Below are 24,938 nucleotides of genomic sequence, written 5' to 3'. Positions count from 1 at the left end.
CTCAATATAAATAAATTGATTTCGAAATTTCAACAGCTTGGCGCAGCGCAGCTTTTGTCAATTACATGCGATCCCAAGCATCCCCAAGCACCCCCTAAACACCCCTCAAAAGCAGCTGCCCAAGGGAGGGCGGCGTTGAAAAGTATGCTATGAATTTTTGTGCGCACAAATTCAATTATGTTCTCGGTCATGAGAGAGCGAGTGAGCGAGTGTGAGTGTGTGTCCGAGTGTGTGTTAGCAACGCTACTTAGTATACACACTCTCACTCGCACACAAACGGCTCTCCAACGGCGGCAAATAGATGGGAGTGTGTGTCCAGCTGGCAATTGAAAAATTTGATTTCGAATTGAAATGCAAATCAAGGAAAATAGAAATGGCATTAGCCAGACGAGGTCCACTGGGCAATTGAATCCCGCCTAAGAGCCAGGCTCTTCTAACTGGGCACAATGTTGAGTTAAGTGCTGCACGTACATTCTCCCTCTCTCTCCTACCCCTATCTCGCTCTCCCTTTGTATGTGTGTGTGTTAGTATTTGTTTGTGGAGCAGAAAGCAAACCAAACCCAAACTAAAGGGCAGCCAATGGCTGTAAAAAGCTCAATTGCAATGCATTCAAAAGGATTATTGTCCTTATTTATTTTGCTAAATTTATTCGTTACGCACAAATGCGCAAAGCAATACACACACACACACCCAAACACACACTCACTCACTCACACTTGGATGGCCTAGGCAGCTGGTGGAAGGAAAATGAAAACATGAAAGAAACAGCACACAAAACACGAGGCCAAAATCAAAGCAAATAAACAATAAAAATAATCGGGCCGTTAGTAACACATGCGCATTCTTCATCATCATCAACAACCGGAGGCAGCCCAGCCCGAGAGCAGTCGACGACGCCTCAGCCACCACCGGTCACATCACATCTCTAGCCAACTTTATTGTTGCCACTACAAAAGCACAACAACAACAAGAACAACAACAGCAGCAGCAGACGACGCTCGACATCTTCGGGCTACGAAGTCGACAATCCTTGGCTCCTTGAGAGGCAATGTTGGGGGTAATAAATAGTTGTCGTGTCATATGAAAAATGCAAGCAGTGTTTAAGTTTTTCTTTTGCCTGCCTCCCAGACTCGCCCAAGAACTATTACAACCCCCCCGACCCCGACCCCACATCACTGGGTGATGCTGCCACAGGAAGGCTGTGTGAAAACGCCAATTCTCGCCCAATGCCCCGAAAACGCCTCAGAATTTCTTGCTGCTTCATCGCCGAAATTGAAAAAGCATTGGCCAAAGCCGAAAGGAAGGGCACGGTTTAGGTTCGACTCGAGAGAAGAGCAAACTCCTTTTCGAATATCATTCACAGTTTACCAAGGAGGAAAATATCTGAGATCTATTATCAACAACTTTAACTTTGATAAATTCTGCTCTATTCATATGATAATTTCCCCCACCATATTGAGTTTTCCCGATATCCCGATATCATTCGCAATTTAACCAAAGCACAATAACAATTTCTTTAGTTTCCTCTCTTAGGAGCAGTCTAAAGTATATAACTTCGATAACTTCTCCTCGAGGAAGACATCTAACCACGTCATAAACATCATCTATTCATATGATAATCTTTCTTGCTCTCTATCTGCGCTCTCTTAGTTAAAAGGACTATAACATTTTTGCGACCACATTGGTTTATGGGTAAATGATGTGGTACACGTGAGCCCGGCCAATCCCCACCATGTCTAACATACTGTGGCTTCTGTTGCCGTTGCCATTGCTGTTGTTGGTGTTGCTGTTGTTTATGTTCTTGCCATTTCCTTATAATTTTTACAGCTTGTTTTGCTGCGGCTGCTCGAAGATGTTGTGGATGCGGTGGCTGCGCTGTTTGCGGTGCGTCGCTGCTGCCACTTTCTAGGGGTTTTTATGAGCCAGCTTCATACATACTATTAGTGCTATTCATTCTTGTCGAAAGTTGTTCTTGTTCTTGTCGTAGTTGTAGTTGTAGTTGTGTTCATCGTAGTCGTCATTGTAGTTTTATGTGCGCTGTTTTACAACACTGTCGCCACGCCCACGACGTGCCCCCGCTTCAAGAACTTGCCCTTGGGGGAAATTACTTAATTTCGGAATTTCAATTTAGCACTTAAGACTCAAAACATGGCGACGACGACGACGTCGTCTCCGCCAAGGGAGACTGCCAACAAAAGTCCAGCTCCCACAGAGCACCTACTTGCATCCTCTTTTCCTCTCTTTTTCTTTTTCTTTTTCTTTTTTCTTTTTCTTTTGTGTGTGTGTGAGTGTAAAATCCAGCTTACACATGTTGTGACTTTTAAAAATTTCCGGAATTTTTGGCACGCAATGTTTGCTTTTGTTTACCAGCAACAGCAACTTGTCCGCTGCTCTTCCTCTCCCTCTGCCTCTCTTGACCCCACTTGCTGCTCATTTCAGGCAAGGGCAAGCACAACATAGTATGCCTCTGCAACTGTATGTGAGTGTGAGTGTGAGTGTTTTCTTTGTTGCTCATGCAAAGAATTGCATCAACAGCAGCAGCAGCAAAAACATCTAAAGCATCGACAGCATCAACAGCAGCGTCAGCAACTGCAGCCACAAGTTTCAGCAGCACTTTTTATACTTTTTTTCCTTGCACTCGCCTCTAGTTTGGGCGAAAAAACTTTACCATTAGCACAACGATGGAAAAAATGCACAAGTATGTAAATAATAACACACAACATTCATATATGTTAGAGCTGCCTTATGCTGCATACTCATATGTATAGTTAACTATTCTGTAACAGCTCAAAAGGGAACAGATGAGCATATAGCTATTATCTGAGATGTATTTCCCATTCATACAGAACACTTGTCGTATACTTGTTAAATTGAGACTTGATTAAACTCTTCTTTCCATAATTTAATTTATTTTTGTATGCCATCCTTGTATACTTAACTTCATTTATTATTTTTATAGTTTATTTGTTTAATTTACTTCATTTTGTGATATCAACCATTAATTAACCTTGTTTTATTTAGTTAGTCTTATTTACCACTGATTCACAACTGTATTCGCACTAATTAATCTTTTTTTCCTAAACAGATCTGCAGCTAAACAAATGACTATTAACTGTCCACCTGTCAGCAACAATTTGCCTTGCACACACACACACACACACATGTGGAGCTTAACAAAGTTTGCGGAAGCCAGTTAAACAGTAATAAAAGCAGTCAAGTCAGTCAGTGAGCGCGGCAGACTGAGGATGGAGTGTTGTTTGAGCACATTATCCTGGCTGAGTTTGCTTGGCTCGGTCTAGTCGGTATTTGCACCTGCAACACACACACACACACACACACACACACACACACACACGAGGAGGCATAGTGCAACACTTAGTCAAAGGTGGCCACACCCCCGCCGTGCGGTAAGCGAGTTTGTTAAACAGTGTAAAGTTACACGCAACTAAGCACTTAACTGCACAAAAGCTCAACCATCCAGCAGGGGGCAAAAGGCGCAGGGAGAGGGGAAATAGAAAGACCAACAGCATGGCGCAAACTACATAAAACTTGTAACCACAAGCGTCGGCATCGACGTCGGCTGTGGCGTCAGCGGCGAGACATGCAACCTTGCACTTGGAGTGGTCACCCGACACACACACAGAGGCAACGAGAACAGCAACAGCTGAGACTGAAGTTGAATTGCGTGCGTTTTTATGAATGAGGCAAGTCCAGTCGACTGACCTGCCGGCGCAACAAATGTTAATCCGCGACCCCGCCAAAAGGTCATCGAGCAACAGAGAGGCACAGAGACTTGCCACAGCCGCAGGCCGCACCAAGTGAACGGCAACTCCTTTCACTCGGACTGCGTAGCTTAGGCGCAAATTGAAGAGCAGCCACACAGCCTGGCACAGGACTCGGGTGGCCACTGGGAAGCGTAGCATGTGTGTGTGTCTGTGCCACAGAATGGGGCACACTGCAAAAGCGCAAGCAAAGTAAACAGACTCAACTGAAGCATCGACAGAGTGCGGGGGAGCACAGATAAGTGGCCAGGGCGAGACTGTGGTCTTGTGGTCTGTTTGAGTCAAGAACTGGCAACTAGCTCATCAATTGCAGCTTGGAGTAAACTCTAGTTCAACAAAGGACAAGCGAATCGCATTAGAGAAACAAAAAGCAGACAAGGGATTGTATCTTCTGTAGCTGATGATTCATTCGTTAGAATAACAAGTTCGGTTTATGCCATAATCCCACGTAATCTTCCACACTAAACTGACCACAGCAGGTAATCAGCAAGAGGCAGCGATGTCTGCAACTTGCTGGCAAATTTAAAACCGCTTTATTCGCAATTCTCTATTTTGGCCTGGCCTTTAAGTAATTTACTGCCAGCCAACATGTCGCAACTTCTCGTTGCCCCTTCACTGCGGTCGCAGTAGCAGTGCAATTTTTCAGAGTGACAAGATGTCGCCTTGTACACGCTGCCTCAACTCAACTCAACTCAACTCAGCTCGACATCGTCGTCGTCGTAGTCATCTGTCTCTCTGTGGTGCTGCATAATTGCTTTGTGGTTTGAGGATTACATATAGGAGTACTCGCAGTGCTTCTTTTCCAGCTCCTGACTTGTTAACTGCCTGCCTGCCTGCCTGCCTGCCTAGTCTGGTCTGGTCTGCTGAGTCACCTACTGGCAAGACAGCAGCGTCGCTGCCGCCGTGTGGCAAACTAAGCCGTTGCTTTGGGTTTGGGCTCGGGCTGATTTGCGGCAACTGCCGGTGGCGGCTGTTAAGCCTTAAATGCATTCAGCTCATTTAATTTGCAATGCGCAGCAAAAACCCACCAAGCTCTCTACCTATCTCTGTCTCTACCTATCTCTCTCTCTATTGCTTTCTGTCTCTTTCTCTGTCTCCTTTTAATGCCGTACTCCACTCTCTTAGTGTCTAGTATAGTGATATTTTTATCTCGCTTTTTCCTTCAGCCCTATGTAGCAAATTATATAATTAAGTTAAAGTGAGCGGCGGCTGGCAATTTGCGAGCTTCTCCCAGCTCCCATTTCAGAGCTCCCAGCTCCCAAATGTCCCCCATTCTAGCTGCCTGCACTGAACGCTAATTTCTTAATTTTCACCTTCCGCTTTTGCGGTGGCAACTTGCTACGAGTAGCTCTCATCCCTCATCCTAAACCTGTGCTCAGCTCTATTCAGAGTCGTGTGAAGCTCAACCCCTTTACGCCCCGGCTACCCAAAAACCATTTCCGTATTTCTATGACTATTATTATTATGACTTTTATTGTTATGCTCAACTCGACTCGATTCTTTGCCAGCGGCTGTTGCCGCTGCTGCTGCTGCTGCTACTGTGGCGACTATTCCAACTGTGGATGTTGCTGATGTTAATGCTGCCGCTGCTACTGTTATCAACACCCGCAACAATGGCTTTCGCTGCTGCCCCAAACCCAACTCCAGGGCTGAGGAAACGACTGACCAGCAAGCAACCCCCTTTAACTGATGCTGTTGCTACTGCTGCTGCTGTCGTTGGTTCATTCGCGCGTTAAATGCGCGGAGGGAGTGATGGGGGATGGGGATGGGGGGATGGATGGTTTTGTAGATGAAACCCCCTTCTATTCAATGGTTCATGGTTTCGAGCTGCTCTTTGGCTCGATGGCCGTTTCGTGTTCAATTTAGCGTCATAATTTCGTTCATTGCATGGACTCTGTTCACTTTCGGATACTCTCCACTTCCCTACAGCCCCACGCACTCACCCAGCTCTCCCCACTCCCTTATTCTGTCAGCAGTGTTGCTGTCAAGTGTTTTGTTAAGTTCATCAAAATTGTCGCTGCCGCTGCTTCTGCTGCTGCTGCTGCTTCCACTTAGCGCAATTTCTAGTGGAGGCAGATGAGGCAGTTGCGGCAGTCGCTTCTACTTGACTGTCATTCATACTCGCACACTCGATTTGAAGCCGCTGCTGAGCATTCGTTCATTCATTCATTCAACCATTTCACGCCATTTACACTTACAATTAATGCTTGTTTGCCTGCCGCCCGCATCGGCAGATCGAGAAATCTGGGAATCTGGGAATCCGGGGATCTGGCGTCAGGGTGAGGGCCACAACATCAAAGCAGTCCCAAAGTAACCCCTAGCCCCAATTTTCAACTCCCCCACCACACCTGAGACAGTTATCAAGGCAGCAAAAGCTTGCATATTTAATAAAAACATAAAGTTCATAAAAAGAATACCGTCAAAAAAGCAAATCCGGCTGTCGGGCCAATTGGCCCCAGGGAGCATAAAAGGGTCGTCGTCGGTGTGGCAAAAAGCGCAACCTTTGCGCCAACAACAGGCAACGTTCAACGTTCAGCAACGTTCTATATGCCCTCCTTCCACTTGCCACTTGCAACATTCAACATAAATAAATATTTCTGCTAGGCAGCCGCCTGACTGCTGACTTTACACCTTACCTGTCCGCCTTTGGGACAAGCCTCATGCGCCTGCCCCATCCCGCCCACCTGTTCAGCCTGCTGCCTGCTTGGGATACTTCTGGGATGCTTCTGGTCAGCTGGGGCCTGTCATAAAGTATGTTAAATATTTGTTGAGCGAGGTGCGTTCGCAGTAATTTAAGAGGCATGCTTCATGGGGTTCATTAGATTTTCACTCTCAACTCAATTTGCAGGAAGTGTGTGGAGTAGAAGCAAGAGCTGCAAGTGGATATCAATGAAGCAGCTGGTCACACTGGCTAAGCTTTAGACTTGCTTGGCTACGAACCGTGACTGTGACTGCGAGTGTCACGTTGTTGGAATTTCAATGTTCTCGCATTCGTTTCACTTTTTTTGCTTTTTGCCTATTCGCCCAAAAGTGAGCTATTCGTTTCTCTTTTTATCCCATTTTGTTGGTTTGGCGCTGCTTTTGATTTGAATTTCGTTTAGCAAACGAGGCACACCGCTTCCTTTTGTCATTCGCTCAACCCACCACCCTAATTTGTTGTTGTTGTTCACGTTTTGCATACAGAGCACACACTCGCACATACACATACACTTATACACACTCTACCTTACTCACTCTTACTCGAACTCCACATGCATTGCACATGGGCAAAAGGGTAACAACAACAACACATCTCCTCATTATGTGCAAACATGTCTATGCTTGCAAGTACTTACATATGTATGCAAGCTTGTGTGTAGTTCCAGTTGTTCCGTTTCTTTTGTTGTTGTTGTTCTTGTAGTTGTTGGTTTCAGCTTCTGCTTCTACTTGAACTTCAACTCTTTTACTTCTCTGGCTTTTACACCTTGGTGTTTCACTTCACTTTTTCTTCTGCTCCTTCTGTTGTTGTTGTTTTTGGGGCTGCTGCATCGACGATTTATGCACTTAACATAATTTAATTTCCAAAATACCGCAAGCAACAACAATTTTTAGCTATCACTTGGCACACAGACAGACAGAGAGGCAACACTTCTTCTACTGTTGTTTTTGTTGTTGTTGCTACAGCTTTGTTTTTGTTTGGCTTTCCTTTTTTCTTTTGCTTTTATTCTTACGCGACTTTCAAAGGAACGCTGGAAGGGGGTTGGGCCTTTAATCAAAAAGCAACAACAACACTCAATGAAAACAAGGACCGCGCGCGCGGAGTTAACGGCACCAATTCCAATCGCAATCCAAAATACTTAAATACTTGGTCGTAACGGGTGCTGCAGGCGAATTATTCGCGATACGCGCACACTTGTACACTACTCGCACACACACTCACGCACTTAAATAATTCGACGTTCGTTGAGTTTTCTATGGCTCCGTTTCCGACAATCACTTCACATCCGAACCGTTTTTAACACGTCCGCTCGCAATGCAAGTCGTCGCGCAACTGAAAACTGGAAATGAAACCAAGTTGTTGCTGCTGTTGCGCTGCTGCGTTCGCTGCTTACGTCGCACAGTGGTGTCCGTATCGTCAGTGTGGTGGTAGAAAATGCAATAGAAACGATAAATCGAAATTATTTGTTTGTAATTTGATTACTATTTTACTTCCACTCCTTAATCATTCAAAATACTATTTTCAATAATATTACCTTGTATCAAAATGCTTTTCCGTTTTGTTCCTTAGCTACACAACATTGTTCTACTGTGCGCAAGTTGTGGCTGCTATTGGTGCTGTTTATGTTCTCTTCTTGCCTGAAGCTGACGCTGATGCTGCTGATTTGGACCGTTCTCTGCCATGCAATCGTAATCGCAATCGACTGACGTTTGATTTTGTCTGCTCTGCGGTCGTGGTCGCGGTTCCTTGAAAAGAAAGCACAGTGCACTGAAGTGCGTTGAATGCACAATTAAGAAGTCAACATTTTGGCAAGTAATTAATCATTTGTGATAAAGGAACTTGTGAAAAGTGGAGGGAACAAAAGCTTTATTTTCATTGAAAATACTACATAAATAATTAATGTCAATTCAGTGCAGAATTTTCAGCTATAATTAGTAAGAATTCTATTTTAAGCATTTTAAATAGATTTAATTTAAGCTAATCAAAGCATTCCATAACACTGCCGGAATAGTTGCGCTCATGTTATGCCTGCAACAATGTTTCATTTGCCACGCGTTTCTTACACGCGCTCTCTTACCGGTCTCTCATTCGCTCTCTCGCTCTCTTTGGCGCCCACGCAACGCGCTCTCTTTGAACAGTGCTCACCCATAGCAAAGTGGGAACAGTGCGCAAAGTGGGTACACCGCCAACCGAGAACAGTTGTAAGGCTGCATAGTGATAGTCGTAGCCTGTCAGGCGAGACACTTTGGGGCAACTCCCATTGGGTGCCATACTCATTTCCGGTTTCCGTTGCTTTGTGTGCGTGTAAAATTTGAATTGCGTTGCAAAGTTTTGGCGCGCTGTGACTTTTGCTTTGCTTCGCTTTGCTTTGCGATGGCTTTGCCACTTTTCGCCTTTTTTGCGTATTGCAAATTATAGAAAACGCATTAATAGCTTTGGCGAAGGACGTCGCTGACAATCCTGGCGGATGTTTGTAATTTCCACAGCGCAACGCCAGACTGAAGAGTGCTGACAGCTGGCAGGAGAGAGTACGAGAGATTAGGAGAGTGGGCGTGAGTCGCTGTCTAAATCAAATTGTCTTGTGAAACAGCAAAACTCATTTTATTAGCTTCCAATTGCCGGCAATAAATATGACTTCCCTTGCAACTGGCTAATCAACGGTTAGGCTTGCGCAAGAGAAGGGGAGCTTAACCGTTAGAGAGAGTGTGTGAGAGAGCGGGAGAGTGGGAGAGACACGGAGAGTGCGAACCGATTGAAGGCCCAAAACTGATAACGAAAACGCACTGCATTGATTAGATAAGAGCAGCTGTGGCTGATTGCTGGTTGTGCTTTGGAGCTTTGGCCATTAGAAAATAAAGAAACGAGAGGGCGATTAGTCACAGTTGGATTGGTTAGCACCGCGGACATGGATGAGACAGACCTCTCGCTCTTTGGTTCCAAGAACAAGCACAAGAAAGACAAGGCCGATGCAACGCTACACGCCAAGACGCCCACCTCCGAGTTGGACCTCAAGCGCATCATCATCTCGCGCCCCACCTCAGATGACACCTACGAGAACTGTCCCCGCACCGGAATTGCCATAATCCTTAACCACAAGGACGTCAGGGGGCAAAAGCAGCGCGTGGGCACCGAGCGGGATCGCGATGACATGAAGCTATCGCTGCTCGGCTTCGGATTCGATGTGCGTTCCTACGACGATCTGACCTTTGCCGAGATTAACGACTTGCTTAAGAAAGGTGTGTGGAAGTTTTTAGTTCTTTCGAATCAATCTAATCTTCTTCTTCTTCGGTTGCAGTGGCTACTGAGGATCACAGTCAAAACGATTGTTTCGCCTTGGTTGTTATGTCACACGGCTCAGAGGGCAAGGTCTATGCCAAGGTAAATATCCACTGCAAGTGCTTGCATTAGTCGTTAATCTATTCGTCATCTTTCCAGGACATGTCTTATCCCGTGGAGCGTTTGTGGAATCCCTTCCTGGGGGACAGCTGCAAATCACTGGTGAACAAACCGAAACTCTTCTTCATACAAGCATGTCGCGGCGAGAACCTGGAGAAGGCCGTAGAGTTCACCACCTTCTCGGTGATGACCAGGGATCTGGGTCCACCTGCTCCGCCGGTCGTTCAACCAGTGACCTATGCGATTCCCAGCACCGCAGACATGCTCGTCTTCTACTCCACCTTTGACAGTAAGTAGAAGTCGAAAAAGTACCTCCGCCTCTTTCTTATTGTTCGATTTGTCTTGCAGAATTCTTCTCGTTTCGTAATGTGGACGATGGCTCCTGGTTCATCCAGAGCTTGTGCAGGGTTTTGGATCTAGCTGCCAACAACGAGGCCAAGGAACCTGAGGGCATGGAACTGCTGCGTCTGCTGACCGCAGTGAATCGTAAGGTTGCCTACGAGTATCAATCCAACACAAAGAACGAGGCGCTCAACCAGATGAAGGAGATGCCCAACTTTATGTCTACGCTCACCAAGACCTTCTACTTGCGCGTTAAGCCAAAGACATAAAGAAAGAACTTCTGAGTCAGCCCCCAAGAGAGTGAGCGAAAGAGAGAGAGTGAGAAGAAGCAGGAGAGAGAGTGAAAATTAATAGAAGAAAAAAAAACGATTTGTGTTAATAATATTGTTTGCCATTTGTATCTGTATCTGTATCTGTATCTAAGTATATACAAACTCGTATCTGTATCTGTAACTGTGTATCTATCAATAGTTGTGTTGTGCTTCGGCACACTTATCACAATTGCTCTAAAGCCTTTGGGAGCCGATAGCGAGTCGCGCCAGCTAAAGTTATGGCCAGCCGAGGGTTGCTTGTAGAGTTTGCAATTGCCTTTACTTTGTTTACAACTACACTAAGAGGAAAACCTAATGCTATTAGGAACAATATATTATTTTTAAGCCTTAAGGTTTTCAGCTTTGTCAGAGATCACACCTACTTAATTTATAATATAATATAATAATAATATTATAATTAATTTATATATAACAAAAAAATTACTAAGCGGGAGTGACAATTCTTTTTCCTATTAAAATTGTATACCATTCCTGAGTTTACTTTCTTCAGACACTTTGCTAGCCTATCATAAGATACTTTTTAAATGACTCTCGCATAACTGTAGTTTGATTAGTGTCAGATAATGATAATAACGTTGAAAAGTAGCTTGATTTTTAAATGACAGCAAGAATATTAGGAATTTCTTCGAAATAGACCTTTATCTTCCACTGTTATATAACAATATGCGAACAGACTTTCAATAACTTTGCAAGCAACCCTCGCTGACATAACTACACTTAGATTGCTGAAAGATAGTCACAACTGCAGTTTAAGCTGCGGCAAGCAGAGTTCGAGCCCAGTTTCATTGGACATGCCACACTTGCCGCACTTTGGGGCACTCGGTCTGCTTCTGCTGCTGCGCCTGTGGCAGCTGCTGGCGCTTGCTCCGCTCAGCTATATTAGTGGGCGTGGCGCACGCCCACGTCGCCTGGTCACCTCGCTGGCCACGATAAAGTGGTTCGCACTGTTGACGCTCTCGCCGCTGTTGCTGCAACAGAGTGTGGCACTCTACGACGCCACCAACGTGAAGCCATCGCCGCTCTTCAGACGCATCGCGCTGGCCACCATGGCTGGCGATTTGGGTATCTCGCTGGCCATGCTGGGCACCAACCTCTGGCAACGCCGTCGCCTGATGCAGTTGATCAATGGCTTGGCCAGATTGCAGGCAAAGGTTCGTCTGAGTCGTCGAGCAACGCTGCTGCTGTGGGGCAAGTTGTTGCTGTCGCTCTACGAGCTGCTCTGCAACGAACCTTTTCTGCGCCAGAATGCCGCTCATCTGCCCTGGTTGCAACTGCTCGCTTACGGCTTGCAACTGTACGTGCAACACATGAGCAGCGTCTTTGGCAATGGCATCTTTGCTGGTCTGCTGCTCATTCTGGCCAGCATGGAGCAACTGGAGCTGCAGTGGGAACAGCTCTACCTGGACAAGTCCCAGCACTGTCGTCTCCTCCGTGCAGAGCAACGTTTGCTGCGGGTTTGCCAGGATTTTGTTAACGTCTTTCAACTCGGAATGTTTCTGCTCGTAATTGGCAACTTTATCAACATTCTGGCCAACATGTATGCCTACATGTTCTACTTTGTGGAGCAGCACGGCATTCCTCTGACCATCTCAAACTACTGTGCAATTGTTGCCATCCAGCTGTATGCCGTCATCCTGGCCACGCATCTCTGCCAGCTTCGCCATCGGCGACTGCGCAGCTGCTGTCTGGAACTACGCTATTCCCCTCCAGAACTAACATTGGAGCAAGTGAGTTGCCAACTTATATCTTAATTTTATACTGAATACAGATTCTTTTAAATTAATTTTAATATTTCACTAGAATGAGTATTTAATCATATTAATTACTCATACAGATATATGTACATATAATATGTATATGGTCTCATTTAAGTATAGAAATTTATTTACAAGCTTCAGCCCTTATTTATAATTCTAATATTAAATATTTTGTCAAGCAACAGTCTTAAGTGAGTTTCTTATCTTAAGTGAGTTTTATTATTTAATAATTCATGTCACTAATTAACTTAACAAATTAATCACTGATTAGTCATTGAAGTTTTCGGTATTTCATTATTGGTATTTCACAATTTTATCGTCAGGCTGTGCTACCAACGCCATTGTTCTTTTGGCCTCTGGACACCGTAGAGTTCTCCGTTCTGGGCCTCTTCAATCTGGATAACGGTTTTTGGCTCTTTCTCGTTTCGTATGCAGCCAACTTCATCGTCATCATCTTGCAGTTCACCTTGGAGCACATGAAGCGCTGAAAAGCTGCCAAAAGCTCTGCTTGGTGTGCGTTTGCGCTTAGCACAGACACGCACCAGCAGCAGCTGGCGCCATCTATGGTTCGTTTACTTTGCTAATCGTCAGCAATTGGCAGTTGAATTGGTCTCTAATCTTTTGCTTCATTTTGGGTGAAATGCTTACAAACTGGATAGGAAAGTTACCGAAAATCAAATGAAAACAAAGTTTAAAAAAACGCGAAACGTGTTTATTGACATTTCTATAGAGTATCTGTTTGATTAAAGCAGTAATAAATCTGTCATAAATCCTGTACAAATGTGTTCAACATTTCATAGTTTAATGCAGTATTTCTGGGCAACAAACCATGGCAATTTAATGGCAGCTAGTTGCAGCAATAACCAATTGGCCATAGGGGATTTCAGCAAGCAACCGTGTTGCTCGTAATTCAATATTGCGCTGGAGTAAGACACAGATTTGCATACCTAAATTAAGTGCAGTCTTCTTCCTGCTTTCACTAGCAAAGTGCTGTGGCAACCCTCGTTTATTGACGTAGGTTCGAGTACTTTGGCGCCTTCGCACGCGTCAATTCTTCAGTGCCCCTCTGGCTGCCCCTCGCTGCTGTTATGCAAAGGCTATTAACCACATTGACTGCGCTTCTGGCTGCTTTGTTGTTGCAACTTGCTTTCGAGCTCACTTTTGTTGTTGCGGCCCGTTCGTTGTTGCATTCTTTGAGCGCATCTTCAGCTTCTTTCTACGAGTATCTATCTGTGGCTCAATGGCCAGCACCGTTAAGACGCCTTTGCATTGCCATTGACTGCAGCTTCGACTTGGCTTTGTGTTGGCCAAGTTTATGCATTCTGGCCGCAGGGGTGCCAAGTCCATGTCGATGTCGAAGCCAGCTTATCGCATTACGATTTTCCACTCTCTGCAATTTGTTTTGTTGCGTCTTCTTCCCGCTCTTCCCCAACTGCTAACCAACTGGCCGCCTGCCTCGCTTACTACTGCTACTGGGAATGGGGCGTGTTAATGGCCAACTCCGCTGCTGTCGACTGACTTTTCACTGCTCCGCACTAAACTAAACACAACTCAACTCAACTCAACTCATCAAGCGCACCTTGCGCTGCTCCCCGCTCTTACCTTCAGCCTTCAGTTTGTCTGCGTGTTTATGCTTATGGTAATAAGTTTGGCTGTTTATTGTTTTTATTATTACAAAGCAGCCAAGTCTAATGTTATTGTTGCTGGGCTGCGCGTCTTCCTTCATTTCTTCGCTTTACTTTGCTTTTCTTCCATTTCTTTTCTTTCCTCGTATTCCGTTTCTTTTCTTTTCATTCAAAACGCATTTCGATTGCTGTTCAAACTTTGAATTTCAAATTCAAACAATGCTTCAACGGTTGTTGGCGACACAGCTTCATGGCCAAGCGATTCATCAGCTGATCACGACTAAAACCGCATCCCAAAATTCGAAGTCTGACCGCGACTTTGCTGACCCAGACTTCATCAGCTCCTCTCTCACTCCCACTCCCACTGTCACTTCAAAGTCTCAAGTTGTTCTCCCAACAAACAATTGTTGCACTTTCCTGCCACTTGTTGCACTTGTCGCTGCCAGTTCAGTGGTTGTTGCCTGCAAAACTAGTCGCATCACCTAGGTCTGGTCTATGCTTGGCCACGCTGAGCTTGCAGCACGGCAGCAACATCATTCAGTTGGTCGTGAGGTGTTTGCGTTGTCGGTTGTTGGTTGTTGGTTGACGCTTGATCGTCGCTTATTTTTGTTGCGTTTGTATGCTTCTCGGTCGCGATGTGTGCTTTGAATATCAGTTGAAACTGTCGCGTCGCAAAATTTAAATCTAAAGGATATTTCTGCCATGTTTAGTGTGGCAACATTGCGTATACTTGATGCCTGCTGCGTCTGCCTCTTGATTTCCGTGTGGGCTCAAACGAGATCAGTGCAAGGCAAGTTTTTGTGCGATTGGCCAAATCTCGTTATGGCCTTGTTATACATAAGTGTGTATTGTGCTCTGTATTAGAGAGTTGTCCAATTGAGTCGATTTGTCAATGCAGCTTGTGATTGTGATGGTGATGTGTTTGTTTGCGTTTTGTCTGTGATTTGTCGTTGTCGTCGCTGTTGCATTGACCAACTCTTGTTTATCTCGTTGCTGTTGTGCCGAACCGTTAAATAACCCCAATTTGGATATAATCGTCGTGCATTTACATATGTCTGCCAAGCCGACGATAAACGATAAGCGCGGCTCGAGGAAGTGCAGTGTCCCAGTTGCTAGTTGTCAGTTGCCACTTGCTGCTGTTGATGCAACTTGTGGCACACATTCGCATGCATTCGCTCCTTCTACGGCAGTGCCAAAACTTGTTGCCCCATTTCAGCAACCAGCAACCAGCAACCAGCTCCCAACTCCTGGCCAGCTTCACCTTTCCCACCTTCCCACTTCCACGCACCTTCACTCGACGCTGGGAATGTCTCACAAATAAAAAAAGAAGTCGCCAAACATGAAGAAACAGGAATTACGTCGAGCTCGTTGAACGCATAAGAGTGCCGCAATGTTCTAATTAAAACATAATTTCTCTTGAATGTTTTGTGTCTTACTCGGAATGAATAAAAAACACTTTATGCTGACCGCTTGAACCCAAAGCCAAGTGTAGCACTCCAACTCCAACTTCAATTATGAGCTGTGTGAGCAATGAGCTTGACATAAATATGAAACACTTTTCAATTATAAATCATTGGATCAAAGACAATTTAGTTAAACGCTTCAACTTGATTGACAAATTCACAGCCATAGGGGGAAAAATTAATTCAAAATGATGGATTGAGAAATATTCGAAAACCTTTGCCTGGGGCAAGGTTGACATGGGCGAAAGTTAAGTCGAGATAATTGCTGCGCATTTTCGGTTACAGGTTAAAAAGTCAACTCTGTCAGAATCCACATGTGGAAGCAGTATCTACAAGATACAAATCTATCTCAAGCTGCCATCATATGCATAATTATTCTCGCTTCACAACATCGCGATTCTCCCTCTGCTTGGCTTATCCACAAATCCGCATTTCCGGCCCAGCAAAGTTAGAGATGAAGTCGTGTTCGTCTTCGAGTTCACACCGCAGCGAGCTAGAAACTGCAAGTAAATAGAAACTGCAACTCGCAATGCAATAAACTAAACTAAAAGACAACAACAACAGCAAAGGCAGCGAAATAATAATGAAATAAGACTAACAATAAACACGTAAAGCCCAAGAAAAACAAGGTGCCTAAGACTGTGAAGATTTCACTCCCAACAATAATAATAATAACAACGACATCAGCAGCAGCAGCAGCAGCAACAACAACAACAAAACAGCAAAGACAACAACAATGACAAAAGACAAATCTTGAAATGATAGTTTCTCGTCGTGTACTAGATGTTCCGAAAAAATGTCAGAAAGTCAGCTCGGTTCGCTAGTGAGGCACTAAGTCAGTCAGTTAGTCAGTCAGTCAGTCAGTCAGTCAGTTAGTCAGTCAAGATTTGGTTGCAACGCTCACAGGTTGCAGGTACGAATACGAGTACTGAAAAAATGGTTAATTATGTCATGAGGGTGGGAACCGCAACGCAGAAATAATTCGCTGATTGCGGCGCCACTTGAGACAGTTGAGGAGGCGCTTGATGGTTGCTGAGGATGATGGGCGACAGCTGAATGTGGAAAAGTGTTGCAACTGCATTCAACTGCTCGTGTAAAAACGCAGCGAGTTGGGCGGCAACTGCAGCCCAGCCACGCGACAAACGTAGAAAGTTTTTGGCTAGTTGCTGCTGCAAGTTCCTCAAACAATTGCAAACAGAGCTATTCGCTTCGCACGTCGCCTTATGGAGATATCCAATTGTTGCGGCGCGTTTCGGTTTCCGTTTTTGGTTCTCAGCCCAGACACAATTAGCATGCCAAGCCATTGAGAGAGAAAAACACAACCCCGTTTCCCTCCTCCTCCTCCTTCTCAGCTCTTCTCTCCCCATACTGAATAATTTGTCAACGTTTTATTTTTTTCGGCTCTATCTAATTGTAAATCTTGCATCTCAAAATTGCAACTGCTCCACTTTAGCCACCTCTGGCAGTTGCGCCTTCCACTCGCTAGATGGCGTTGCCTCCGAAAGTGAAGGTGTGCGCTTCATTCGGCTCCGCGAAGATGCCCAAGTGGGCAAGGAAATTCTACGCCTGCAGGCCTATCCACGTTCCAGCGTGGCCCTCAAAGGCGCCGATGCCAGCGGCGATCACAAATACTTCAATCTCACCGAGCACAATGCAACCACTTTGGTGATTTCTCTGGCTCGCTCCCTGGAGCGCCTTGTGGACCGCGATGTCCCTCGGAATCTGCTCAAGTTTCGCATACTCTGCGCAGGCAAACACGAGAAACTAGAAGAGGTAAGTTTCAGAGATTTTTTATCATTTTATAAAAAATGCAATTAAGAAATCATTACTTATTCTACTTCTACTTCTACTTGCATATTTTATTTTGTTTTACCCATCATAGGGAAGCTACCTCTCTATCACAGTCTACATTGAGGATGTTAACGACAATGCACCCGAGTTTCTTAACGTGCCCTACGTCATCGATGTGGATGAAAACACTTCTGTTGAAAGCATCATATTCGATGGAGTTCAAGCCTTCGACAGGGATAAGCCCAACACACCAAATTCGGAGGTGCATTTCAGCATGTCCACGGTTCCGGAGCAACTTTCTGCCGATGGCAGACCCTACTTTGCTTTAAAGAGTCCCCATCGACCGCTACTTATACTGAAGCGGGAACTGGACTTTGATAACGGCATTAGACAGTTCAAGTTGCCGATTTTTGTCTGGGATCGAGGCACGCCTGCTAATCAGGCCAACACCACAATCACTATCAATGTGCGGGATGTGGATGATCTGCCGCCCAAGTTTACCGAGGGCGTATACCGCACAAGGATCAATGAGTTCTTTCCCATGACAGGCGTGGCAATTCGGATTCCTCTTTACTTTGCTCCTCCGATAATGGCATTTGACCAGGATTCGCTGAATGCGACCCTCATCTACGACATCATCTCGGGCAACGAACGCCAATTATTTCGAGTGAATGGGCACAATGGAGTCATGTATCTGCAGAAGGAGATTGATCTGGAGGAAGAAAGTCTCCCTGGTAATACATTTGTAGTTCAACTGGAAGCAAGGCAAAAGGACAATCCGCTCAAGAAGGCGCTGGCGCGGTAAGTACTCTAAGAAGAATATCAATCTTTTCGCAAATTATCATTAATTCGTTTCTTAGCATCGAAGTTGAGGTGCTGGATCTTAACGACAATGTGCCCGAGTTCGAGGCAGACTTTTACAACATTTCCATTGTGGAGAATCTTCCCACGGGATTCAGTGTCCTGCAGGTGAACGCCATCGATCGCGATCAAGGCGAGAATGCAGAGTTCCTCTACAATCTTGTGGAGAACAAAACGGCAGCAGGTGCTTTTCGCATCGATTCCAGAACTGGTTGGATCACAGTGCGCGATGATCGATTACTCGATCGTGAGCAGCGTCGTTCAATTCAACTCAAAGTGGAGGCTTTGGAACGCAATCCCTCTTACCTGGATGACAAGCACCTGAAGAAACCTGGTCCCAGCATGGTCATAGTGGAGATTACGCTACTCGACAGCAACGATAACAATCCCAAGTTCGATCATGGCAATCTCTACGAGTTCAAGGTGCCCATCACAGCAGCCGTGGGTACCAAGATTGGTCGAGTGGCTGCCCACGATCCTGACGAAGGTCCTAATGGTCAACTGCTCTATGAACTGCAGAGACCCAAAGGCAGTGGTTACATTCCCTTTCGACTGGACAATAAAAATGGCACCATCTATGTGGCAGGACCTCTTCGACGTGGTCGCATTGCCGTCTTCGTGGAGGCCAGTGATCAGCCATTGAATCCTTCGGAGCGTCGCTTCTCATTGGCTGTGATAACCATCGAAGTGTATGCCACCATCGATGACCAAGCCATCGATTTTGTGGGCGCTCCTTATGAATTTTGGGTGGGAGCGAATACTCCGTTGGGCACATCAGTGGGTCAAGTGCGCACCACTTTGATCTACGATGGCGAAGATGAAATCATGTACGATCTCCTACACACATACTCCGAGGGTGTGCCATTCGCCATAGAGGAGCGCTCCGGCATTATCACTGTCATCCGGGAACTGTCTGAGTTCAAGCGACAGATCTACAATTTTGAAGCGGTGGCCAATTATGTGAGTAGAACGGAGTTTTATTGATTTAAGCATAATATCTATCTCATTTTTCAGTTATTTGCCAACTCTTCGCAACCGTTGATCGTATCCAGGAGTTCTCCGCCGCTGCCCACAACTGTCGCCTCATCGGAACTTAGTGATGAGGGAGTTCTTATCACGAATCTAACTATACACATTGTCAACAAACCAGAACCAGAGAAAGTTCCGCTCCGTCCTGTCATAGAGTAATTTTCAAGAAAAAAAGTTTCAACAAAAAAGCAACTTTAAATATAATTAACTCATACTCTTTGCAGGGAGATCAACATGAACGTCATCAGTTTCCATGTAGAGGAGAATCTTGTGGGCGGCATAATTGGACAGCTGCTTTACAAGAATGCTCTCAATGTGGCCAACAATGAGTTGGGCACATTCCGTGAACTCACCACAGGTGTGGGAAGCTCAACTACTAGTAATTCAAGCAGTAATCTCACCTCAGGAAGTCGCTTTCGCAGTCGCAATAGAAGTCGCAACTCCAAATCGAAGCGAAGACTTCCTCGTCGTTTGGCTGGCGATTCAAATCTGAAACTGCGCTACATCATAGCCAATCAGCAGGAAGTGGTCAACAAGATAACTATTACAGAAGACGGCACCCTCTTAACACTCATTGGACTCGACCGAGAGCAGCAGGCAAGCTACGAGCTGACCGTGATTGTGGAGTACAGCACGGGACTGGTGAGTGGAGCTGGCATCTATCAGGTCAACATTAAAGTGGACGATGTCAACGACAATGCACCCAAGTTCAATGCCCTCACGTACGTCGGCTTGATAAACGAGAACTGCGCCGTAGGTACCGAGTTGTCCATGAATCAAGCTATCCAAATCAACGATGCAGATGAAGGAGCTAATGCCGAGTTCCGAGTGCAGCTGCAGGGCGACTACAGTGACCAGTTTAACATCGAGTACATAAATGCCTCCTCTGTGGGTAATGGAAGTCAGCACAAGCTGATTTCTAACACCGGGTCCTTTAACATCTTTAACCTAACTGATCAATGGAATGATGAGTTCAAGTACCAGGAACTCCACACCAGTTTTATGCAAACCAATTTCAAGCTCAGCTCTGGGCCTTACTTCCGCATCAGCTATGTGGGGAAAAGAGGCTTAGATCGGGAGAAGCAGCAGCTCTACAATATGAAGATCGTCGCCGTTGATAGTGGCGGACTCACCGGCTATGCCCATCTCACAATCCTTGTGGCTGATGTTAATGACAATGGGCCCATCTTTGAACGTATCTCGGTGTTCAAGGACTCTCGCCTGGAGATTCGCGAGTACAATACCGATATGGAAATCTACTTTGTGGAGAGTTCGAATGGCATGTTTCTGCCTCCTGCTGCAGCTGCCAGCATGATGTTGGCTCCGCCTCCTTACCACATCCCTGGCTCGCCGCGTCTGCACACGGACAGAGACAAGGGCATTGGCACAGGACTTGCGCCTGGAGTCGGCGCAGGAGTTGGTGTTGTGGGTCGAGCCAAATCCCGTCGTCGCATTGCCAGGGCTACAACGGTAAAATGTCCGATGTTTGCGGTCTACGAGGACACTCCAGTGGGCACCAAGTTGCTGCAGTTGAGTGCCAGCGACGAAGACTTCGGCAAGAATGCCCAGCTGCACTACGAGGTGCTCGGCGAGCAGGTGGAACGCACTCCAGGCATGCCCATGATCAAGCTGCAGTCCGTACGACATTTTGCTATCGACAAGCTGAGCGGAGAGCTAACTGTGAACTATCCGCTGGCAGCCAACAACGAGATCTGGTTGAATCTCAGTGTCACAGACATCGATGGCCTCAAGGACACCACCTGCATGCGGTTCACAGTCATCGATGTGAACAATCACGTGCCCGCCTTCAAGAAGTCGTGGTACAGCTTTGACACCGCCGAGGGCGACTACAAGGACAGCGTGCTTGGCCAAGTGCTGGCCATTGACATGGACTATGGTGAAAATGCCAATATCACATACAGCTTGAACGATCCCGAATTACCTTTCATCGTAAAACCTACCTCAGGGGTCCTCAAGATCAACGGACAACTCGATCGCGAGTTGAGGGCCAAGTACAACTTTCAGATCATTGCCAGCGACAATGCGGAGCCACTGCAGCGTCTATCGAGCAGCGTTGATGTGGAGGTTAATGTTCTGGACATCAACGACAATCGTCCCGAGTTCATTGGCTACGACGACATGACTAAGGCGGCCAAGTACATCGCTGATCTGCCCGATCGCACCATGATGGTTCCTGTCTATAAGGCTTATCTGGACAGGAGCACGTTGCCTGGAATGTTTGTAAAACAAGTGAATGCCATCGACAAGGATTACGTGGGCAACGGCAACGGCCTCGTTTTGTACTCTATTCTGCATCAGGAACTGCATGCGCCCGTCTTCCAGATAGACTCCCGAGATGGCACCATCACTACGGTGTCCAACATCAGAGGCTACAATGACTACGAGCACTTGAATGTATCTGTCATTGCCTCCGATCTGGGCAGTCCAGCTCTCTCCGCCACAGCCGTGGTGCTCATAAATCTGCAGGGCCAGGCAGTCACCGAACCCACTCCTCCTCCCAAACCAGAGATTCCCATAAATGTGACGGTGTTCCAGCATCCTTACTACGATGTCCAGTTGACCGAGAATAACGAGGCGCCTATCGAGGTGATGCGCTTAAATCTGACAGCTGGTTTAAATGCCGAAAACTATCGCTGGTCTTTGTGGCTGGAGGAGGGTCTTGACGAGTCCGATGCCCATCCTCCATTCGAGTACGATGCCAAGAACATGCTGCTCTATGCCCTGAAGCCCTTTGACCGTGAACATATTTCCCGCTACCAGCTGAGGGTTCGTGCCGATCGCCTCAGTCGCGAGGCCCGAAACTATGCCAAGGTCGCCTATCCCGTGGTTGATGAGCGTGTCGAGGGTTTGTCACCCAGCGAATGTCGCATTCTGGTTCGCATTGCCGACGAGAACGACAATGCTCCCAAGTTTCAGGGCAATGGGCAGCCAATTGTTGCAGTGCTTCCCCGCAGCGCCACCTTTGACTACCATGTGACCCGGGTAACTGCCTCGGATGCGGATGAAGGTCTCAATGCGGAGATACGTTATCGCCTTCTAAACGAGCCCACGAAGCTGTTTGGCATCGACGATCTGACGGGTAACATTCGACTGCTTGGAGATCTACCGCATGATGAGCGCATTTATGGCTTCGATGTGAAGGCCACAGATCGCTCGGGAGCTGATGACGGACGCAGTGGAATCGTGAATGTCTTCGTCTACATCATCGATGAGTCCAAGCAGGTGCGTCTCGTGGTCGCTGGCAAGCCAGTGGATGTCGAACGACGCATCGACAGTCTCATGGATGCTCTCAGCTCTGCGATTGCTAAGGATGTGAGGGTGCGACTGCTGGAACCCAACTCAGGAGCACTCGAAGCCGCGTAAGTTGAACCCAACCACTTTTTGTTGAGCTGAATAAATTGTAGTCCATTTTTTAGTTCTTCCTAGCCACTATTAAACAACTTAAATGTTTTTCTTTCCTTCTCAACAGCACTAATGCCTACATCTATGCGGTTGACCCACATACCAATGCCATCATGGAGATGGAGCAGCTGCAAGAGTAAGTTTTCGACGACACCAAACTGTCATCCAAGTGATGAATGTGTCTCTCTTTTCTTGTTGTTCGCAGATCCTTGGCTGGGCTGCAGCTGGATGCATTACAGTTGCAGCAGCAGCAGCTACAACATTTGGATGGATCGAAGACGATGCCCCGCATTATTGAGCTGGCCGAGTTTGGGGAACCCCCGCGACCCACCCACGCCTCAGTCTCCCACTTCATGGGCGGCTTGGAGTACGTGACTCTGGTGTTGCTGGTATTGATCTGCCTGGGAGCTGCGATTGCTGCCTGTTGTTACCTTTGTCTGCGCCAAAAACGGTAAAGAAAAGAGGGAGAAATTGAGGGGAAGAATGCAAAAGACTGCGAGGAGCTCACTAGAGAGTCCCCTAATGGATGCATTTGTGTTAAGCGAAGATACATTTAGTCTCTAAGGCCATCTAAGTAATAAATCATTAAGACAAGATTGAAAGCCAGTTGTTGTTGTTGTTGCTCTTGTTGTTGGTTGGTTGCTGGACAGTTCTTGAGAGGTCTTGTCGTGCTCTGGCCATTGCCGCTGCTTTCCACCTGTCGGATTAATTTCTAACTGTAAAAAATACCAACAAGAACATCAGCTACAAAAACAACAGCAACAACAGCAAGCATCAGTAACAACAACAATGAAAAAACAGCAGCCAAATAAGCCGACAATTAAGCGACGTCTCAGTTCTAACGACAACTCAAATGCGAATGCGAAGATGAAGACGAATGCGAATGCGAATGTGAATGCGAGTGACAAGTTTGATTGCAATGTGAGTGACTGTTCATGTGTCTCTTCTGCTCGTTTATTTGCAGCCAGCTTTGGTCTCAACGCGACTTTGCCGCCTCGGAAGCCGGTCTGACTTACACCATAGCAGGGATCAATCAGTCGCGCTCTCAACAGCGACGTCAACGTCAGCAGCGACACACGCAGCGCTGCAGCAAGGGAAGCAGCAACATGAACCAGAACCAGAGACCCACATCGGCCTTTATGCCCGAGTCGGTTTGCTCCTCGGCACAAACCCAATCGACAGCGACTGCCACCGAGAAACTGGAACAGCAGTTGCACCATCATCATCAACAACAGGCGATGGTCACGCAGCAGCAGCATCATCAGTACCTGAACGAGTAAGCAAAGCCAAGGAGAGAGAAACAGGTTCCTTGTCAACTCATTGCCATTACTATTGCCATTCTAATCCCAGGCAGCAGCGAGAATACATTGATGTGCCCCTGCCGAAGTCCATTGCCAAGGCAGCTGCCGCCGCTGCAGCCACTGCTGCCGCCGAGGGCAATGCTCCATTTGTGCTCAAGTACAACTCCTGCCAGCCAGTGAACAATCTGTGAGTACAATGTTTTTAATGACGCTATTGTAAGTCTGCTTCCGCGATTATATGATTCCTACTTCACCGACAAGTGGGTCAATGTCATAGTCATATTTTTGAACGCTCAAATTACAAATTAAACAGTTTGTAGCTGCTCTAAATAGAGCGAAGTGCTTATGAATATGATTCCTACACGAAATTATTTCTTTTGTAAAATTATGACACAGTTTTTAACAGCTCAATTTGTATTGAAATTTTAACACATTTTCAATTTCAGCAACAACTACGAAACTTCCCTGTTCTCGCTGCACTCGACGGGCCAGGACTCAGGCGTGGAGTTCCTCAGCAGCCGCGAGCTCTATGAAACCTCGCCCGACTCCTTCCATAGTCAAAACACGAAACGGACTGGCAACAATGGGGAGCTGCTCTGTCCCCGTCACGCCAAGGCGCACCTGGAACTGCGTCAGCATCCCAACACAGACAGCAGGTAGACCTATTCCTTCATTACTCCCATCTATTATAACTAAAGTTAACTACAATTCCACAAAGTGATACCTATGAGGATTCCCTCAAGACGGACGAGCCGTTGGTGGCCCACAATTGTCGCAGTGGTAACTGCGAGCATCGACAGCATCATCAGTTGCAGCATCCTCACTATCAGAACACCAAGTTCGAGAAACGCTCATGCGTTCGTCACTCCTTCTCCGGGGTGAAGGACGACCTCATGCAGCACTCGCCGCAGATCTCGCTGCGACCCCGAGGTCACGCTCTGCGCAACTCGATGAACGATTTGGAGCAGCGACTTCACAATCTCGAGCAATCCTTTCGACGTCCGCTCGAGTTTAGCAAATCCAACTCCTTGTTTTAGTGCTTAAGTTAACCAAGTGCAATCTCTAGTTCGTAGCTCCTCTTTATACTACTTAAGAATCATAAACCAAGTGCAATAAATCAAGCTTTCTTTATAACGTT

General features: G+C 46.4%; 4 protein-coding genes across 18 annotated transcripts in view; 3 read left to right on the top strand and 1 right to left on the bottom strand.

Annotated features, from left to right (window-relative positions):
• Positions 1-7,847, bottom strand: part of LOC117573999 (collagen alpha chain CG42342) — a 69,099-nt gene extending 61,252 nt beyond the window's left edge. For 4 of the 15 annotated variants that reach the window (XM_034257554.2, XM_034257557.2, XM_034257555.2 and 1 more), the window contains exon 1: positions 7,118-7,835. The gene's annotated coding sequence lies outside the window, so the exon portion shown is untranslated. Of the gene's footprint in view, positions 1-7,117 lie in introns of all 15 variants that reach the window. The other 11 variants (XM_034257550.2, XM_034257552.2, XM_052007496.1 and 8 more) reach the window with 7 other exon arrangements.
• Positions 7,848-9,346: 1,499 nt separating this feature from the next.
• Positions 9,347-10,672, top strand: LOC117574165 (caspase-3). Its single transcript, XM_034257854.2, has 4 exons — positions 9,347-9,716; positions 9,776-9,858; positions 9,916-10,165; positions 10,225-10,672. Exons 1-4 carry the CDS (start codon positions 9,386-9,388, stop codon positions 10,485-10,487), a joined length of 927 nt encoding a protein of 308 aa, XP_034113745.1. The 5' UTR covers positions 9,347-9,385; the 3' UTR covers positions 10,488-10,672.
• A 588-nt stretch (positions 10,673-11,260) lies between these two features.
• LOC117574487 (putative gustatory receptor 89a) lies at positions 11,261-12,795 on the top strand. The gene is made up of 2 exons (XM_034258325.2): positions 11,261-12,277; positions 12,631-12,795. The coding sequence occupies exons 1-2, from the start codon at positions 11,342-11,344 to the stop codon at positions 12,793-12,795; spliced, it is 1,101 nt and encodes a 366-aa protein (XP_034114216.1). The 5' UTR covers positions 11,261-11,341.
• A 1,635-nt stretch (positions 12,796-14,430) lies between these two features.
• On the top strand, positions 14,431-24,916 carry LOC117574486 (cadherin-89D). The gene is made up of 12 exons (XM_052006546.1): positions 14,431-14,722; positions 16,849-17,168; positions 17,278-17,987; positions 18,047-19,007; positions 19,062-19,231; positions 19,301-22,456; positions 22,567-22,635; positions 22,705-22,950; positions 23,464-23,775; positions 23,850-23,987; positions 24,247-24,456; positions 24,519-24,916. The coding sequence occupies exons 1-12, from the start codon at positions 14,635-14,637 to the stop codon at positions 24,835-24,837; spliced, it is 6,699 nt and encodes a 2,232-aa protein (XP_051862506.1). The 5' UTR covers positions 14,431-14,634; the 3' UTR covers positions 24,838-24,916.
• Positions 24,917-24,938: the final 22 nt, after the last annotated feature.

This window comes from Drosophila albomicans, chromosome 2R (genome assembly GCF_009650485.2).
Source record: "Drosophila albomicans strain 15112-1751.03 chromosome 2R, ASM965048v2, whole genome shotgun sequence".
NCBI classification, from domain to species: Eukaryota; Metazoa; Arthropoda; class Insecta; order Diptera; family Drosophilidae; genus Drosophila; species Drosophila albomicans.
This window is presented reverse-complemented; position numbering and strand designations above follow the sequence as displayed.

Excerpts from the sequence above, each read along its gene's own strand:
- LOC117574165 (XM_034257854.2), top strand. The coding sequence starts at position 9,386 with ATGGATGAGACAGACCTCTCGCTCTTTGGTTCCAAGAACAAGCACAAG. Across the intron at positions 9,859-9,915 it reads AGGGCAAGGTCTATGCCAAG|GACATGTCTTATCCCGTGGA; the intron begins GTAAATATCCAC and ends TCATCTTTCCAG. Across the intron at positions 10,166-10,224 it reads CTTCTACTCCACCTTTGACA|AATTCTTCTCGTTTCGTAAT; the intron begins GTAAGTAGAAGT and ends TTTGTCTTGCAG.
- LOC117574487 (XM_034258325.2), top strand. The coding sequence starts at position 11,342 with ATGCCACACTTGCCGCACTTTGGGGCACTCGGTCTGCTTCTGCTGCTG. Across the intron at positions 12,278-12,630 it reads CAGAACTAACATTGGAGCAA|GCTGTGCTACCAACGCCATT; the intron begins GTGAGTTGCCAA and ends TTTTATCGTCAG.
- LOC117574486 (XM_052006546.1), top strand. The coding sequence starts at position 14,635 with ATGTTTAGTGTGGCAACATTGCGTATACTTGATGCCTGCTGCGTCTGC. Across the intron at positions 17,988-18,046 it reads CTCAAGAAGGCGCTGGCGCG|CATCGAAGTTGAGGTGCTGG; the intron begins GTAAGTACTCTA and ends TTCGTTTCTTAG. Across the intron at positions 19,232-19,300 it reads CCGCTCCGTCCTGTCATAGA|GGAGATCAACATGAACGTCA; the intron begins GTAATTTTCAAG and ends TACTCTTTGCAG.